At 34.9% G+C, this 18702-nt stretch overlaps 1 protein-coding gene across 1 annotated transcript in view; it reads left to right on the top strand.

Annotated features, from left to right (window-relative positions):
- UBE2W (ubiquitin conjugating enzyme E2 W) overlaps nucleotides 1-17926 on the top strand; it is a 72761-nt gene extending 54835 nt beyond the window's left edge. The window contains exons 4-6 of the mRNA XM_081258638.1: nucleotides 718-873; nucleotides 4117-4192; nucleotides 12489-17926. Coding sequence (XP_081114764.1) covers nucleotides 718-873; nucleotides 4117-4192; nucleotides 12489-12502 — 246 coding nt within the window. The 3' untranslated portion in view covers nucleotides 12503-17926. The remainder of the gene's footprint in view (nucleotides 1-717; nucleotides 874-4116; nucleotides 4193-12488) is intronic.
- The last annotated feature ends 776 nt before the right edge of the window (nucleotides 17927-18702 follow it).

The following is an 18702-nucleotide window of genomic DNA, read 5'->3' as shown; positions in this document are numbered from 1 at the left end:
CAAAGGAAGGAAATAATAGATTGATTACCTTTCACAACAGTGCTGAGGCAACATGGAGAAAGGGGAAAACGTAGAAGAACTGAGTAAAAGAAAAGATAGAGACAAAACAGCAAGTAATTGGGAGACTCATTCAACCTTTGTTTTTTCATCTAAGCACATAGATGTTTGCTGATTAGTAAGTGGTAGTTTGTGCCCAACATAATGGAAGTGTGAGTTTAGATGAGGTGGAAGATGTAGCAGTCATTTCTTTTTGCATATAGCACCTTGGGTAATAACATTGTTATAGGTGGAAGTGGTGTTCCTACCGCCTGTAATTCATATTGTCCTAAAGTTGAATACTTTCGTTTGAAATTTTAGTGTATTTGATTTCTATATGCAGAGAACAATGAATAATTTGAAAAACCATTCTTGTAAATATAGTTGTCTTTCACTAGTCTAAAAATACATGGTAATTTAGAAAATTTTAAAAGGAATTTGTGAAAAATAGCTGAAATATAAAATAGGTAATCTGGAGTTTTTTCCTACTACATGGTCATTCATAATAGTGAAACCAGTACTTATTGAATTGATAAGAATAAAGCAGTTGTTTATCTTGTTCCTGGCATTGATTTTATTTGCTTTTAATTTGGTTTTTAAAATATTAACTTACCTGGAGAACATTTTATTTTTTGGTAATACAGAATATTTGAGTGTTAATGGAATTTTGTTCTTTCTTAGGTCATGTTTACTGGTGAAAATATTCCTGTTCATCCTCATGTTTATAGCAATGGTCATATCTGTTTATCCATTCTAACAGAAGACTGGTCCCCAGCGCTCTCAGTCCAATCAGTTTGTCTTAGCATTATTAGCATGCTTTCCAGCTGCAAAGAAAAGGTAGGACTTTTCAGAATTATTCCAGGTATAGTTCTTCTTTTAGTTTGGGTAGAGAAGCTATTTTAATATATAATTTATTTGAAGAAAGGACTTAATGCTTTCTATTACGAAGTTATAGGGAACGTTTTAGTAATAGATTGGAAAATAATTTGATAATAGAGGTCAGACATTGTTTCATATTTCTTAAACAGGAAATTTCTGCAGATGTTCTTAAATGATCTGAATTTTATTTCTGTAAGCATGCACAGGGCAAAAGTGTACAAGAAATTATTGTTTCTAGATTTCACAGTGGAAAGACCCAGGAATAAGCATTATGGCTCCCTTCTCCCCTCTGCTGGCTTCCACCCTATCAGCCTCTTTTAGGGGATTTCCCAGGAACCAGACCTCTCCTATCATAAAGCCTAGGTTGAAGGAGGAGGACTAGATTACCAGTAGAATTTTCAGGACTTTTCCTCTTATTCTCCTTTACTAATCTACAGATTCTGTGTCTGATGGAGAAAGGGGGGGAAAGACCAGAAAGAAGAACCTTGTGAGTTAAATTTAGAATACCCTTTTAAAGTATCTAAACCCTCTCTGTGTTTCTGGCCCTCTTGTCATTCCTGCTTGAGGGTTAGTGTCTTGTCATTCCTGCTTGAGAGGTTTTAAAGCATCTCTTGTCCATGGGGGTTTCCTTTTGTATTCTCTTCAAAGGAAAAAACGAATTTACCTTAGAGATTAGGGAGCTGTGGGGTTATTCATTTATTTTAGCAGGTTTTTTTTCTTCTCCAAATTCAACTGTCATTTTTATTAAATTAATATTTAGAAAACATTTAGATAGTATTTCATTTTTAAATGGTAGGTTATCTAGATTTTGAAACACTCTAAGCCACTTGTGTGCGAAGTGAGTTTCTTGGAATGTTAGTTCCATAAGAGGTTTCTTGGTGTTAGGTTTAAAAAAATTTTTTTTTGTTCAAATAAGAATGGGAAATAATGGGTTAAATTGTATATGTATTTTTTAACTGTAGCATAAGAGCCCTTGATATGCAATGTTATGTACAAGAGGAGGAATGAAACTTCTGGCAGTAAAACTGTGATACACCATTAGTTGAAAGACATGTATCCCCATTTAGGAATATTAAGAAAAAAATGTACATCTTAGAATAGATGAAATAGGGTACATATTATCTAATGTTAGTATCACCTTTTAACTTGAGTTTCCTCCCCGTTGTTAGCTTTTCTGAGCTGCATTTTAGGCTGCACTTGAGCTTTTGTTAACCCCAAGGGCTTGGAAACAAGTTTCATTCATTTATTGCTTCCATGTTTTCTCCTCTCCCCATCTCCACCTCCACCTCCACCGCACATACAGGCTCTGAACCTTCAGGTGTGGCACAGAGCAGTTTCCAGTCGCAGGGGCTTCTCTTAATGTTAGTATCTATAGAAAGATGAGGCAGTAATTCTAGGGTTTGATAAGAGGAGTTAAGATGAACACAAGTGGTGTCTGCGCATAGCCCTTACGTGTGCCTTTTGATTACTAGCTTTGTGTACATTTAAAGGTAATGATCTCCTGTTAAGAGCTAGAAAATGATTACGTTCTCTAACTCCTTCGTCCTTTCTAACCCTCACCTTTCCCCTCACATTCTAGTTGTCTGCTGTTAGTGTTTCTTGCGTAGTTGGTATAAGACTAATCATTCCATTTAAATTATTGATAAACTATATTCTATAATATAAACTGTAAATTATAATTTATTCAACCAAAACGATAATCTAGAAGTCAGAATTCTGACAGCGTTAGTTTTGTGGAAAATGATAAAATTCGGACATTATTAGGTACCTGCTATGTGCCGTTGTTACTGTGCTAAGTACTAGATTACTAAGAAGAAGAGGAAACGTGTTTTGGCACTGAGGGGAATCTAGCACCAAATAGGCTTTAAAAAGTCTTTTAAATATTCACCGAAAGCTGTTCTATTAAAACAGGTGAATTTTATTCTGTGGTGGACATGGTCCCGTGAGTTTCACTTTCCGTTGTATTCAGAGAGTAGTCAGCTCCCTGAATACAAATTTTAATTTAACTGTAGGCATTTTTTAGTCATAACTCTTTCGTTCCAGTTTCTTTTTTCACAAAAAGAAACTTGCTTTTTGAAGATTGGGTTCTGATAAATAGATGAGTTTATTGTTTGTTACAGTAGTAGCAGTTTATTCCACATGAACACAGGTTATGACTTTATAGGACAAACAATAGCAGATCATCTATTCTTTAAAGTAGACATAGAATTTCATGATAATAATTTTTCAGGAATTTTCTCTAACTGTATAAACAGGGTAATCTTGGTATAGTCGTTTAGTGTCTTATGCTCTCCTCTTCCTTTCTGTTACATTACTGTTATTATCTCATAAGAGTTAGATCATAGTTACATATATGAATTTTAGAAGTGCCCAGTGGACTGTCAGTTTTCCTTCCTGCTACCTAGGTGGTCCTGTTCACCATTGCTATTTGGTTGGACCTATGATATTATCTACTAACCTGCCCTCAGTGGCTTTAATACAAATTTGACATGTTTCCAAATCTTTGTAGAGGCACATATTTCTTGTGTCTGATCAACATCCAACAGTTTTCAAGAAAATTCTTTCATAACCTGTCTTCAGTGTTGTTAGTTGTAGTTACAGCTATTTCTGATGTAACTCCTTGCAGAGCTGCCGTATGCTTCTAATATTGTTCTAGCCAGGGCGTATGCATTGCAGAAATGCTAATGTGTCTTTTCCCCCCTTTGCCTCTTACATACATTTTGGAAACCGAATCCTTTGGTCTCTCCTTGATGATATTTGTTTACAGGAAAACAATAATCCCTTGTGGAGGATTATAAGTTGCTAGGGTTTCTCAGACAAACCTAGTTAGGTAGAGTTTTGTTTTGATTAGCTCACAAAAGTAATTATTAAATTATTTCTAGGGAGATAAGATAAATGAAACCAAAATTCTTTACAACCTAATGCTGCCACTTTAGGTTTATAGTCATTGTCTAGTAATCCCATTGGAACCTAACCCAAACCACATACGCACACCTGTTTTTTTTTTTTTTTTTTTAACAATTTCAGTGTCAAGAGGTTACATTGCCTGGAATATATTATTTTTTCAGTTATGACATCTGCATTTATATTGTTTCTTATGCATTCTGTAATATTTTTGCTAGAGCTTTCATTAAAACTATCTCCCCCTTATGTTTTCCTGTTTTACAACTTCTTATCTATTTAAATTCTTTTTGGTTTCAGAGACGACCACCAGATAATTCTTTTTATGTTCGAACATGTAACAAGAATCCAAAGAAAACAAAATGGTGGTATCATGGTAAGCAGTTTTATTTTAGAATGATAACTTCTCAGTATTTTGGTTTGAAAGACTATATATATACTTGCTTGGGAAAAAGAGAGAATATATAATTGATGTTGTACTTTTGTAATATGGAGATGAATCTTTAAAATAGTTTAAGATATTTTATGGATAAGTTAGACTAGATTTTTAATGGGGCACATAAAATCATGACCATCATACAAGTAAAATCTAAAATCGCTTTAACATTCTGCTCTACCATTGTACTGCAGAACAGAAGTCCTTAATAATATTAAGTCAAATTAGAACTAGCCTGTTGGGAAACCTGTTACTTGATATAGAAGTTATGACGCCTCGTGTACTCATTTAGTTATGGTACTGTTGTTAGGGCGGGGGATCGCATTGTTAGAGATGGCCCGTTAACGTAAAGAAAGCTCTTCCTATTCTAATAGTTATTCCTGAAAAAATTTGAGGTTCTACCGATTGTAGCTTTATGAATACATTATGTTTAATAATTTAATTTCTATTGTTTCCGTTGGGTAATGGTAGCTTAATAATTGAAGGCTGCTAGCATCTTTTCTAAGCTGACTACTGCTTCCTCAAAGAGGTATTTGAAATTAGGAACAGAAAGTTTACATTCACGAGAAACCATAAAATAATTTATAAAAATTATTTTTAAAGTATTATAAAAATGTATATTCTTTACAAATTATTGGTTTAATGTAATTCAGTAGAATGATAGAGTGGGTGCTTGTAATGGAAAAAGATGAGAAGAGCAGTATGAATTTTGAATTAAAGGATAATGAAGGAGGATATGTCTACCAAACACCAAAAGATAATAATGCAAGAATAGACATTGAAATAGAATTACTCTTTTCGGGCTTCCCTGGTGGCGCAGTGGTTAAGAATCCACCTGCCAATGCAGGGGACCTGGGTTTGAGCCCTGGTCCGGGAAGATCCCACATGCTGTGGAGCAGTGAAGCCCGTGTGCCACAACTACTGAGCCTGCGCTCTAGAGCCCGCGAGCCACAGCTACTGAGCCCACGTGCCACAACTACTGAAGCCCGCACACCTAGAACCCGTGTTCCGCAACAAGAGAAGCCACCTCAGTGAGAAGCCCAGGCACCGCAACGAAGAGTAGCCCCCTCTCGCAGCAACTAGAGAAAGCCCACGTGCGGCAACGAAGACCCAACGCAGCCAAAACTAAATAAATAAAATAAATAAATTAAAAGAAAAAAAGCACAGAAAAACCTCAAATCACAGTCGATATAAAGTTAAAAAAATAAAATTTTGAAAGACATAGCTTGATTAAAAATAAAGACCATTTATAATAGTTGCTTAAGAATAATTACAAGCGTGGGCAAAAAAGTTCAACACAGTAAAATAATGACAAATTTAATATTTTGAAACTTACTGAATTGGCACAGTTTTATAAAATGAATGCAGTGTTGGAGGGGGAGAATAAAGGGTAGAATAGAACTGTTTTCAGGGGACATCCCCATGGTCCAGTGGTTAAGGTTCCATGCTTCTACTGCAGGGGGCACGGGTTCGATCTCTGGTCAGGGAACTAAGATCCCTGCATGCCCCATGGCAAAAAACAAAACAAAAGACAAAAAACTGTTTTCATGTTTGCTGGTGGTATAGCAAGTTAGTGTAATCCTTTAAGGAAACAGCAGTTCAGCAGTATTTAGCAGTTCAGCGATATTTAACAAGCTTGAAGTTCAAGACTGAACCTTTTGTCTCAGTTGCTAAACTTCTGAGAATCCATCCTTGGAAAATCATCTTTAATACAAAAAATGTTTGATGCATGCAGTGTTCCATGGAGCATTATTTATGATAGGCACTCTATTCCTTATCCTCTGTTGTTTCCACGTGTGCTATTTGCCTGGAAGGACTCCTTCCACTCTTCTTGGGAACTCTTTCACCAAAGCCTTGTTGATTACTCCCTCCTTTAAGGAATCTGATCAACTTTATTACTGTACCAGAATGCTGGTTTTGTTTTACTTTTTAAGATAGCCCCAATAATTCTGATGGTCACTTGATTGATAACTACTGTTTCAGGGATTCTTAAATATAAAAGGACAGGTTTCCCATGGGAATTCTTTCTGCATACTGAAGGTCCACTAAAACTAAACAAGATCCTACTTGAATTAATTGGCCATTTCCTTCCATTTACATTTCTGCCTTCTCATTCTTGCACTTCGTCTTGCCTTTTAGGACTAAATACTAAGCTGTCTCTTCCCTCTGTGCCTTTACAAAGAACCTTTTCAAAAAGAAAAAACATTCCTTGAGTGTCACAGCACCCTTTACCTTTGCATAAGTTCTTAAATTCATCAGAAATTAAGATGAGTCAATCAAGAATGTTGACAAATACAACTAAATCAAACATTTTTTAAAATGTCAAAGTTGCCAAGATAGTAGTCATTCTATTTCAGACCCAACCTCACAAATAATAGAAAAATCCCCCAATTGTTTTTTCCACAGTGTTTTCAAACCACTTTTAAGTCTTTTTGTTAAACTTGAGAAGAAATTGTCTTAGAGTGATGGAATTTTTAAAATATGTATACTTTGAAAGTACAGTTCTCTTTGCCACTCTATCCCACCCCATTGTTAGACAGTATATTCCCATTTTTCCCTTCCTTATTCCCTGGTAGGGAAGATAATCATCTCTTAAGCCCTCTAATGCTGCCTTGTATAGTCAAAAAGACTTATCAGAAGGCCTTTACTTAAGAATACTTCCAGAATTTCTTATTGCTTGCTTTTTTAAAAAAATATTTATTTAGTTATTTATTTTTATTTTTGGCTGTGTCGGGTCTTAGTTTCAGCGTTCGGGATCTTCATTGCAGCACGTGGGCTTCTCTCCATTTGTGGTGTGTGGGCTTAGTTGCCCCACGGTATGTGGGATCTTAGTTCCCCGACCAGGGATCGAACCTGCATCCCCTGCATTGGAAGGTGGATTTTTAACCACTGGACCACCAGGGAAGTCCCTTATTGCCTGCTTTGAATAAGATAACTTGCATAGTAAAACTGGAAATATAAAAATTCTTTAAAATAAAATATACTTCATAGTAGAAGTTATTTTTCATAGTTAATGGCTTTTATCTATTACTTGTGAAAGCCATACTTTTATAACTAAAGTAGAAAAGTCTTTTAACAGTTTAAAGGTGGATCATCTCCCAAGTTAGCCAAGAAGTACTAAGAAAAGAGGCTTTTCAAACTAAATTAACCTCTTACATAATGTAAAATAGTACAGGGTTTGTATAGGAATTCATTTTCCCAGTAAACAGATTAAAAGTATCCCCCTCAATACAAAGTAGCCATTTTAAAAAGGCACCTGATTGTAATTCAACTGAATCATGACTATCCTTTTCTAGTTTCCTGTCCCAGGTACAGATAAATTTTTTTCGTCTACAAATAATCCTGTTTAAAACCTCCTCAGTTCATTGCCTTACAGTGACCATTCTCATCTCACTGTGTTTTTTGCTCCTGCTTGAATCCTATATGCCTGAATCATTCCTCTCCTGCATTCTCCCTTAAATGGACGGTTTTGCTCCGTGAGTGAGTGTCATACGAAATCAAAGAAAGGTAGTGTTCGTTATGCTTTGAGATGATAGGGCACCCGCTCTGTCATACAGGTGGTTGGGTACAGGGACTCTTCCTTGAACTCTCCCTTTACCTTTACAAAGCTAAAGCATTTCAGCTGTGTAGTGTATATTGTCTTCTCCTTTATGCATTTCACAATAACAGTTATAAACAGTATGAAAAATAGCCCACCTTGGTATTATAGTTGAATTTGGAAAATCTTATCAAAAAAGGTAATCATACTCATTTAAGCAGAACCACATTAGCTTTGTTTTGGAACTTTTGAAGTTTCAGCTTATGTTTTTCTGCTTAGCTGCTTTAGTTCCAGAAGATCTTCATTGATTATGTTCTCCTTATAACTAATGCCAGTTACCAAGAAATACGGACTCTAGTTATTTTCTTACCATCCTCTAATTCTGAAAGGATTACAAGATCAGAGTAGTGTCCTGATGTGACCTGCAATGCTAAACAAAAAGATCAGAGACTGAACAAAGACTTGCTTGGAGTTGGAAGAACTCACTGAAACACTTAACATTTCAGTTTCTAGAAACCAAGCAGAATTGTAGGCCTCATGTCAAGCTCCACAGCCCCTCTGTGTGGTGCTGACCAAAATACTTGGGTCGGCATGGGTCAGAGTATCTGTCAGGTGTAATCAAAGAGGCAAGAGAGGTTTTGGTTCAGATACTGAGTGATATCTGGGTACCTCAGAGGGGGCTTCCAGGATGTAGGCTGGAGGCATTAATGAAGAACAACAAATCTGAAATTGAGTTGATCTCCTGGTTTTAGAAGAGAAGGACTCAGCTGACACACCAAAATTGAGCTGCCAGATACCACTGTTGGATTCTTGAAAAAAAGCCTCTCTGAGCATAAATTTGTGATCTTTCACATTATTAGTATACCTTGAAAATTAGGCCAGTCACGCTACCCCACTGTTACTGTCTTTGTACACATCACACCTTATATTGCATTTCTTTTGAGATTCTTCTCTAGAACGCAATAACTTGTTAAAGTGTAAAAAGTCATTGGTATGTGAATACATGTTCCTTGTTGTTAATTACGTGAAGTTGACTATCAACCTGTTGTCCAGAGCTCTCTTATAGTTTCTGTTCACTAAGGAATTAAGGTCATTCCTGCACTGGAATGCAGATATTCTGTGTTGCTGATTAAGGTGGGGGTCCATATGCTTTGAAAATTAGTTGAGCTGAGAATAGGGTTAAAAAAGTAAAGAGGCCTAACAAAAATAGGTATTTGAATAAGACAGCTCATCTCAGCATACAAAAGGCTGAAGAATTCACCTATGATTCAGGTATAGAATCTTCCTTAGAAAACAGATCTGTACCCAGTTCAGTGCACAAATTAATGATTGAGCCTCAGAGTTCTGTATCGTAAAACAGACATAATTGTTCTTTAAAAAGATGAAAAGTATCTTTTTATGAGATCCTAAGAATACTTCAGTGAGATAGCCAACTAGAGTCCATTCATGATACCCATCAGTTTCCTGGGGTCAATATTAAACGTATATGACTTAGTTTCATAAATGGTTGCTTTTCACAGATGGGAGTGCAGATCTGTGGTTCCTGAAGCAGTTTCCTTAAGGTGGTAGATACTTGAACAGTATAGTTTAAGACGGCTGCTGAGTATGGGCTGCAGAAAACTAGGCTTATAAGAACTAAATTGGCATAATGTTTCAGTACTATGTCCAATAGGCTGATGAGATGGTAATTTGGGGAGGAGTCAAGCAATATTTTTTATAAAACTGTAGACTACATTCTGGTTCCATTCAGCTGGAACATCTCCTTGTAGGATAATGAGGAGATAGGAACACAAAATTGTCTCAGACTAGTATTAACCAACTCCTTTTCTCCCTGCCCAATAACTATCCATAGGTTTACCTGTGTTAGTTTTGAACCTTTTTATTTGTACTACCTTTTAGGGTTACAAAACCACTTTCTAACTTCCTGAGTCCAAACTTTCACTCTAGTTTAAGTCTTTGGCCTTTATTTCCTACAGGATAACAACTCTGTTGTCTACTGTGTAGTCTTTCTTGAACCAGTTTATCAAAGGAAAACTTTTAATTCCCAAACTGTTGAGACACAAGCTTAACTGTAAAGATTTCTTTTTGTGTTTCTTGGAGGTAGCGTCCCACTTCATATCCACTGACCTCTTACTATGTTCCTTTTCTTCTAGTCTTCTCTCCCTGGGAATATCCAGGGAGATGGTTTCCAATATAATGTGATGGTTTTTAGACTTTGGGGAAAATTGAATGACCACCTTCTAATATAGTTCTCTCATTCACATTTCCCAGAAGCCCAGTGAAGTTAGCCATGGTAGGTGTCACCTCTTTGGAACTGGTATTTTATGTATTATATTTGAGGGTATAATTTTAGTAGGTTCTTCTGTAGTTCCAGAAAAAATTTAAGCGGTTTATTATGAGATTTTTTTTTTCAGGCCATAATTTTGCCACAAATACTTTAACCAAGAGGTTAAACATATTGTGTTCTTTCACCACCTTTTATAGACCTGTATTTGTCTTGATCCAAGATAGGTTTACTCTACCAACTTTTTTTTTTTTTTTTTTGGAAGCCAGTCCTAGTACCCAATAATCCTTTTCATATAGCTAGGAAACTGTGTTCCTTTTGTTAACTGTGTTTTGCTTCTTAGTGATTCCCTTCTTATTTAGGGAAAAGGTAGACATGGGTTTGGCTCATAACCTGTCTTCATACTGAACTTTTACTCATAGATTCCTTATTACATATAGCCATCATGGATATGTAATGTTGTAGTCCCTTTGGGTCCAGCTATCAGAAATAATTGAAATCCATCTTCAGAACTTATTTAATAAGCTTATTTCTCCAAAGATAGAGGATTCAAAGCAAGTAGTATCGTGTTAGTCCTAAACATCTTTTAACATCTGACCCAAGATGGGGATGGGGATTGGGATTGGGAGAATGGCTTCTCATAGATCTCCTAATCATTCTGGTGGCAGGTAGCACATTCATACAACAGCCTGCTATACTGAAAAACTTTCAGAGTTAACAATCTGTTAAAGATACATTTATGGTTCCACCTATCAAAGATGATATGTCTTTGGAGATAAAAGCTATCTAGTTAACTAGGTAACTTTATGTTTAATTTGGATTTTATCTGTCACTTTTCTTATTGTAAACATTGTTATGTGGTACGATACTAAACTTCATCCCCAGTAGTTTGACATACTATACTAGGTAGAGTTTAGTGCCATCTTTTAGCTTAGAGATTTAAATGTTTTAGTATTAATTTCAAGAGACCCTAGTGTTATAAAATACTCTGTTGGAGAAGTAATGTTTTAAGGAAGCTCCTCATTATTCTTAAGCTTATTCTGATCCATGACAAATATATCCTCTTTATTCCAAGATCCACAGTCATTTAAGAAACAGATGTTTTAATGTGACAGTTAGAGGCTGTAAACTATCTACTTGTTCTCTTCTTAAAGATGTTCTTATTTATTTATTTAAAGGATTCTAATGATTTAGATACAGTTTATTTTTAAAATTTAGTCTGTTTCACCCTTTAGATTACCCTTAACATATAGGATCGTAGAATGTTTCACTAATTTGCCCAGCATAGAAGTCAGATTTACTGCTTTTTAGCTCTCATTGAGTCTTTATGAATGAGAATTTTGTTAGCAGTATATCAATCCTAACATGGGATGGTTTGTGTAAAATATTTTGGCCAGTTGTTTAGAATTTTCTCCTTGAGAGCTTTCACAACTTTTGGGTAGTTGCCACTAGTCTTACTTCTTTCTAGAGATTCTTTCTGAAGAATAACCAGTCCTCAAAATCCTTCAGATAGGTTTTGTGAAGTAAATTTTGTAAAATAAGTCATCGACTCCCCAGAATTTATATGTGTTACATAAATGTGTTGAGCCTATCAGAAGGTGTTACTATACCTGTGGGATTGTGTTTTTTAAAATGACCTCCTGGGGCTTCCCTGGTGGCGCAGTGGTTGAGAGTCCGCCTGCCGATGCAGGGGACACGGGTTCGTGCCCCGGTCTGGGAAGATCCCACATGCCGCAGAGCGGCTAGGCCCGTGAGCCATGGCTGCTGAGCCTGCGCATCCGGAGCCTGTGCTCTGCAAGGGGAGAGGCCACAACAGTGAGAGGCCCGCCTACCGCAAAAATAAATAAATAAATAAATAAAAATAAATTAAAATGACCTCCTTTGCATGTGTATGTATACTTGCTGAAAAATTTATTTTCTGAAGAGAAATTAATAACATTTCCTACTGATTGATTTAGAGATTGTAGCTCATATGTGCAGTTACTTCTTTCAGTGACATGACTTGTATTATTCTGTGTTAAATAGCATGACAGTGTTGGTCAGAAGTTTACTTCCTGTCTCATTACAGTTTTAAATTGTTGCCCGTAAAAGAATTCTCTTATGATTGGTAAATCATGAATATGTGCTAACATATATCAATTTATTATTTGACATAGAACATACTGATAATAATATCATTTTAAGATTTGTGTAAACTACCATTTCCCTGAAAGAATACAGCTTGATTTGCTTGTCACTATATACTCGAACACAAAATGGACTTTTTTATTTGCAGGGATTGGGGGGGAGACAAGTCAGAAATGTAAACCGTGCTCTTCTTGCTACTTGAAATTATTTCTGTATTAGACTAACTTGCAGATTTTACTTATGCATGCTTGACTATTTTAATTATCTTTTTTCTCCTTTTCTTAAAGATGATACTTGTTGATGCCACTGTTATCATCCTCCTAGCAGAAGATAGTCCTACTGAGAAAATGAGCACTTTGATCATTCAGTCTTTGAACTTTAACCTTTGACTGGAAGTGACCTATAGGCAATGAAGACTACTTCCTTTTACTGCATTTTTACTCGTGTGCATTCTGGGCGCATGTTGATCGCTGGTTCAGTCCAGGCAACTGACATGCTTTTATTAGCCATACAGTATTAATGCAGGTGTCAGGAAATGTCAAATATAATTCCATTTTTTATTTTTATTTTTTTAAGCTTTTGGAAAAGTTCCAGGTCCTCATGTATTGTGCAATAACGATGACTTCCTTGGCGGTTTTGGGACGTTCATTGCCGGCAATGGACGTTGTAACAGGAAAAATTTTCATTAACTCCTGCCACCCAATGATTAATGCATGATAGGGCCTATGAAATGAACTTATCAGTTAGAGTGGGATTATAAATAAAGTGAGGGATCCAACATTACTTTGAAAGTCACCCCAACTGCTTATATTTGGATTCTATGCACTGTGAACCTAAGGTTAACAGCATGAATTAACATGCGTCTTTAAAGGACTGTAATGAAAGATCATTGCGTATTTATTGAATTGTTTATATCTGCTGTCAAATTGTTTTGACATGGATAGTTTTCAAGTGACATTGGCAGAGAGGTACAATATGTTATCCCTATGGTGAAAATGAATTCATTTGTTGTATATAGTTCCTCAGTCTCTGAAGTAAAGGTGTGAGTAATATAGGGTATGAATGGTTTAATCAGGGCTTTATTTTGGAAGTAAGAAAAATGGCCGTGACGCGTAAACTGCTGCAGTCCATGAGTTGGGCTTGTCGTTTGTACGTTACCGATTGTCCCCAGCAGATGACACTCTGCTGCTTCCCGCTAGCCGTCAGCATGAGCCCTGCTGCCTGGACACTATTTCATTCATTTGTGTTTGGAAAATCCATAAACATTTTTGTTTGCAGTTTTGTTTCTTTTGTTATGTTAAGTCAAGTTTGAATGTTACAGTACTTTAATTGAAAAACTTTTGTCAAGTTTTTTCTTGTAAATTTTCTTTACTTGTAAGTATCATCTTGTCCTTCAATCCTGTACCCTAAAATAAGAAATACATTTTTGACAGAGGCTTAATGTTTTAACAAAAGAGTGTGGACATTTTTATTTTAAAATTTAGGCAGAAATACACTATAGAATGATATGTTTGCTTATTTGTCTCACACAGCCATACAGTTCTGTTCCGGAGGGATTTGTTTTGTTTTGCTCTGTTTTGTTGTTATTTAAGACTTTGCTTACAGCTAGATAACATTTTCTATAGAAAAAAAAATTGTTTGAAAGGTCCAACTCTCAGTACCATGTAAGTTAATGATACTGCAACTAGGTTCTCTTTTTAAAAAGCAATTAATGTATTTTATAAATTACCTTTTCACATATGCAAAATCTGTTTCTACTACAATGTTATTTTTACTAATGCCTATTGTTGCACTCTTTTTGACATATCCTGCAGTGAATATAATGAATCAATTTGGGCTTAAAAATGAAAGCCAGTTGGCTAAAAGGTTTGAAATATGTACCCCAGCAAAACCATCCAATCAATAATTGGCAAAGAATATTTTAAAAATTGTTTTTAATCTCTGTATAGATGACATTTTGTAGCTTTGTACATGTTGTTAATTAAGGGCATATAATTTTACACTCTAAAAGTATAATTGTTGAACTCAGGGGTGGGTAGACTTCTAAAATATGTCTGCTGTAGAAATAACTTGAAAAAAAAGTTTAAACTATGGCCAGCCACCAAATTGTGGACACCGTTTATACTGCTGGTTAGCAACTACCAGTGTTTAAACTTAAAAGCATTTTTGTTCTTGACTAGAGATATACACAAATCTCACAGTAGTCTCTATCAGTCTTATTAGTTTTCTGATTTAACCAAGACAAAAAAATGTTTTTTGGAATGCTTTGAACTACTCTTAGTTTCTAACTGCTTTTTAATATGAAAATTGCAGCTGTAAATTATGTATTTTTCATATTTTACATAACTGCTCTAAACTACTGATTCACTTGATCATTCTCTGGGGTGGGGTGAGGTCTCTCTCTGTACTGCTGGTCCTCTTACTAAAATCCTTTTATAAAGAAATGACCTGTGACATTTATTCACCAAAGGAATTAATATACCAGGTCGAAGGTTAACAATGCTATCGTATAGATTAATAGGTCATATATAGCCTCAATTGAGTTTTTTAATACAAATAATAGTATTTTAACATACCTCTCTCTCTACATAGAGATACCGTACAATAAATTAAAATGACACAGAGGAAAGCAAAAGAAAACCAAATAATTTTGGTACATTTTATGGTTTAAGGAGAAGAAGATAGGGTGAAATATCCTGAAATATAGAAGCACCAACCATTCAAAATTTGCAATCTGGTAACACCTTATGCATTACTTCGTTGAATTTAGGAATCATTGAAAACTCCTGTGCACTTAGATTTAATTAAGTTAATTTTAAATATAAGTTACATTATTAAAAGCATAAGATGTTTACCAGAGTCATTGCTCAAGAGAGGGCAATTAACGGCTTTGTAATAATAAAAAGAATATTTCTCTGTATTGCGTTGTTGAATGTCAACCAGAATAACTAAGGAAATGTACATAGGAACATGGTACTTCCCTCTTCCCTGCACTCCCTCTGTGAGGCACTATCTGCTGCATAGGTCTACAGAATTATACCTTCAGATTTAGGACAATATGTACTCTCTTCTTTTTTATTTATTTATTTATTTATTTTAAGGCCATTCTGGTTTGCCAAATTCTGTTATGGCAGTAATACATTCAATTCCTTATTTTGCATGTTTAGATCATGAACTTGGTGCCCTTTCCAAAAAAAAAAAGAAAAAAAAAATTATGTCAAGTAGGTAATTAATGCCATAGATTTTAAAGAGAGAAACGGTTTTCAGTTTTTTAAGATAAATTTTTAAAAATAAATTTTATGGCTGTTCTCTTAAGGAATTTAATATTCATCTCTAAAGGACTTACTTGTAATGTACAAATTCCTCCTTTTTAGCTAGCAGGGAAATAAGGCTTTTTTTTAATCCCTGGAAAAAAATGCTAAAAATAGCTTTTATATAGAGTTCATCTGGAGAAAGATCTTAATACTTATTGTTTTGACTAGGTATATAAATATTTCGTATAAAGTAACTAGAATAGTTTACTACTTTTTCCCTTCAGAAATTTTAACTATATGCAAAAATATATATCATTAGATTCCTGTGGTGGATAATAATTTCTTCAGATTCTAAAACAGGTATCTAGTGACTGCTTAATTGTTCCCAGATTGCATCAAAGATGAATTGAAATGAGTAATGATATGAAAATGGTATGTAACCACATATTACTTGTTTCTGGTAATCAACTCTTATTTTTTAAAAAGCCTATTGTTTTTGAGAATTGAGGTGTTTAAAACGTGTTAAAGCTTCTTCCTAAAAACAGAAGAGAAGAGGAGGTACTGTGTGTTTAAAAAAATTTTTTTTTTAAATAAAGAATTCAGTGTCACTAGTTCTAAGCCTTTATGGTTACTGCTGCTTACATTTCTCAATCTCACTTTTATTTAGTTTTTGTACATATTTTAGCTGAATGCTTAAGATTTGTAATTGTGTACATAAGTTTATTTTCAAAAAGAGCTGAGGCTTGACCATATGAGTCTTTTCTGAGGATTCATTGTTATCAAAATCAGCTACTGCACTATTCTGTTATGCTCATGCCTTTGCATGATTAAGATCTGTGAAGAAGGTATCTTTTAATCTGCACCTCCTGGCCCTAATCCTCTTTGCAGTCTTTGTTTTTATTCCTCCTTTATTCTTCTTCCTATCTCCTCACAGATACCAGTGGATCAGTCTTCAGTGTCCCTCTGACCTCTCAGATTTTCTCCCCTCTTCCCTCCCTTCTTTCCTTCCTTCCCTTTCCTCTCCCTTTCCCTTTCTTGAGGTTAGGAAATCTAGAGAAGGAGGATTATTAAAATTACATTATATCAGAAAAAAATTTAATAAAAAGATTCCATCCTACAAATAAAATAATTTCTGATACCTAATCTTAGTCCATCAGTAGATGGCTAAATTTGTTGAATAATTGACTACTTGATAAAAAAGCCGTTGTTAGCTATAATTTAGTTCTTAAATACTGATTTTGAGGGAATTTCATTTACTTTTTGGATATGACTCTCTCAAAGCCTAATTATTGCCCAAATGAATTAAATTACTTATTTTGGTGAAAGTGTTTTTCCATTTAAGTTTCTAAACCATTTTGAGACTTGGAACTGTGTTTTAAAAATAATAATTTGTGGGAGACTTCTACTTTCTCAGCATAAATTAAAGACAGATTTATATACATCATTATCATTAGAGGCCTGTGGAATCTAAACATGTACTTCAAACTTAGATCTCTGTCCTTCAAGTTGAGGTTCTGGTTCTGACTATGGTCCTGATAATTGAGGTGTTTATTGTGACTTTAATTCTCAAATATTAGCATTGGGACTTATAGTTGGGGATGAATCTCCAAAATTATTACATGAATATCTTTCTTATGAAAAGTTTTTTGTTAATAAAACTGTGATATCTGAAGCTGTTTTGAATATGTGGAGGGAATGTCTGAATAGAAACCAGAACGTCTTCACAAACCTAAAGAACTCGAGTTGTGCAAGTTGATTGGGAAAGGAGAAATAGTTCTTGTTCTATTTCTTGGCACATACACCATCAGGATTTTGAGAAAAATTTGCTCCCACAGTAATTCTCAGAGCTGTTTTCTCAAAGGCAAAAGCACGGTTTCAAAACTCACCGGGCTTTGGCTTGTTAGGTGTGACTTCACTTGTCAGATTTCCTGGCACATCAAATTACTGAATAATCTTGCCTCTCTAATTAAAAACCTGAAACAGGACGAATAAAGAATTTGGTAGATTGTGTCAGATACCCTGGAAATGCAAGTCTCTTCATAGTTAATCACAGATTGTTTACATAATGCAAACTGATTGTCAAGCTCAAGGAACATAGTTATTTGAATAGATTATTAGGTCAGTTATCTAGTAGCCAAGAATTAGGTGCATGTTCAAGTCATAATGGATATGTTATTTTTAGTTGGTACCATTTTTCTCTGAATATTCAGAAATATAGATTGTGCATTTTATTAATAGGAATGGAAGCTCATGCTTGAAGATTTGCATAGGGCGGATGTATGTATTTTATAAAATCAAGTTGTAAAATATGTAAAGCTACTGCTTTTTAAATAGAATATAAATGTTGACAGATAAATCTATATATTATATATTTTTAAATACATGTATCAAACTTTTGTTAGTTGAATACAAACTACCTTGTGTGCTTTATGGAATTCAGTAACTTTTAATAATAAAGCAGTTGTCATTGATTTCTTTTTCTGTAGACTTCAATGCTAAATTGGATAGATATTAAACCTTTTTGTAGTTTATGATAATGTGAAAATTTATATAATAGTTCCTCTTTATAAAAGACTGTGATCTTTAAAGGATTATGGAAATAGTAACATGTCCATTTCCAAAATGAATACAACAGAATGAAGATAGTCACTAAAGACACTTGTTTTTTTATTTAAAGATCATCTTTGCTTAGTAGTGTAACCTAGTGTGTTTTAGTGGTTCTTTTGCTTTAACTGAGTCCTGATAGAAGACTGGGCATTTTCAGAAAAGATGGAATTGAGACTGGAGCACTTGCTCAGAGTTACCATGAGTCTGGTGCTTCTGAGCTTCAAGTTGTATGATTAATAAGGACATGCTTTCCCAAGCGGATCAACTAATTTACATAAATGACTGACTCCTGAAGCCATGAGAAGAGAGAAGGAGGTAAGCAGAAGAAGGGGATATCTCCACATCTCAGTTATTCCTGGCAGGAAGAAATTCAGTATGTCCTGCTGCTATTCTAAGTTTTCTTTTCTCAGGGGATCTCCTTACCCAGGAGCACTGTACTCCTCACTGGGGCAGCTGTACTACCATAAAGCTCTCTTATCCCAACAAGCTGTTTCTGCAGTCCTAAACAACTAGATTAATAGATGGTTAGATAGATGCAAGGTTCGTCTTTCTTTGTACTTTGATGGCACTCTCTCCTTTTATTAGAATCCTTAAAATAACTTCTACCTCTGACAGAAGGTATAACTTTTCTTCACTAGTT

The sequence above is a fragment of the Mesoplodon bidens genome (genome assembly GCF_964165515.1).
Source record: "Mesoplodon bidens genome assembly, chromosome: 16".
Taxonomy (NCBI): domain Eukaryota; kingdom Metazoa; phylum Chordata; class Mammalia; order Artiodactyla; family Ziphiidae; genus Mesoplodon; species Mesoplodon bidens.
Note: the sequence above shows the minus strand (reverse complement) of the source record. Positions and strands in the feature narration are given on the sequence as shown.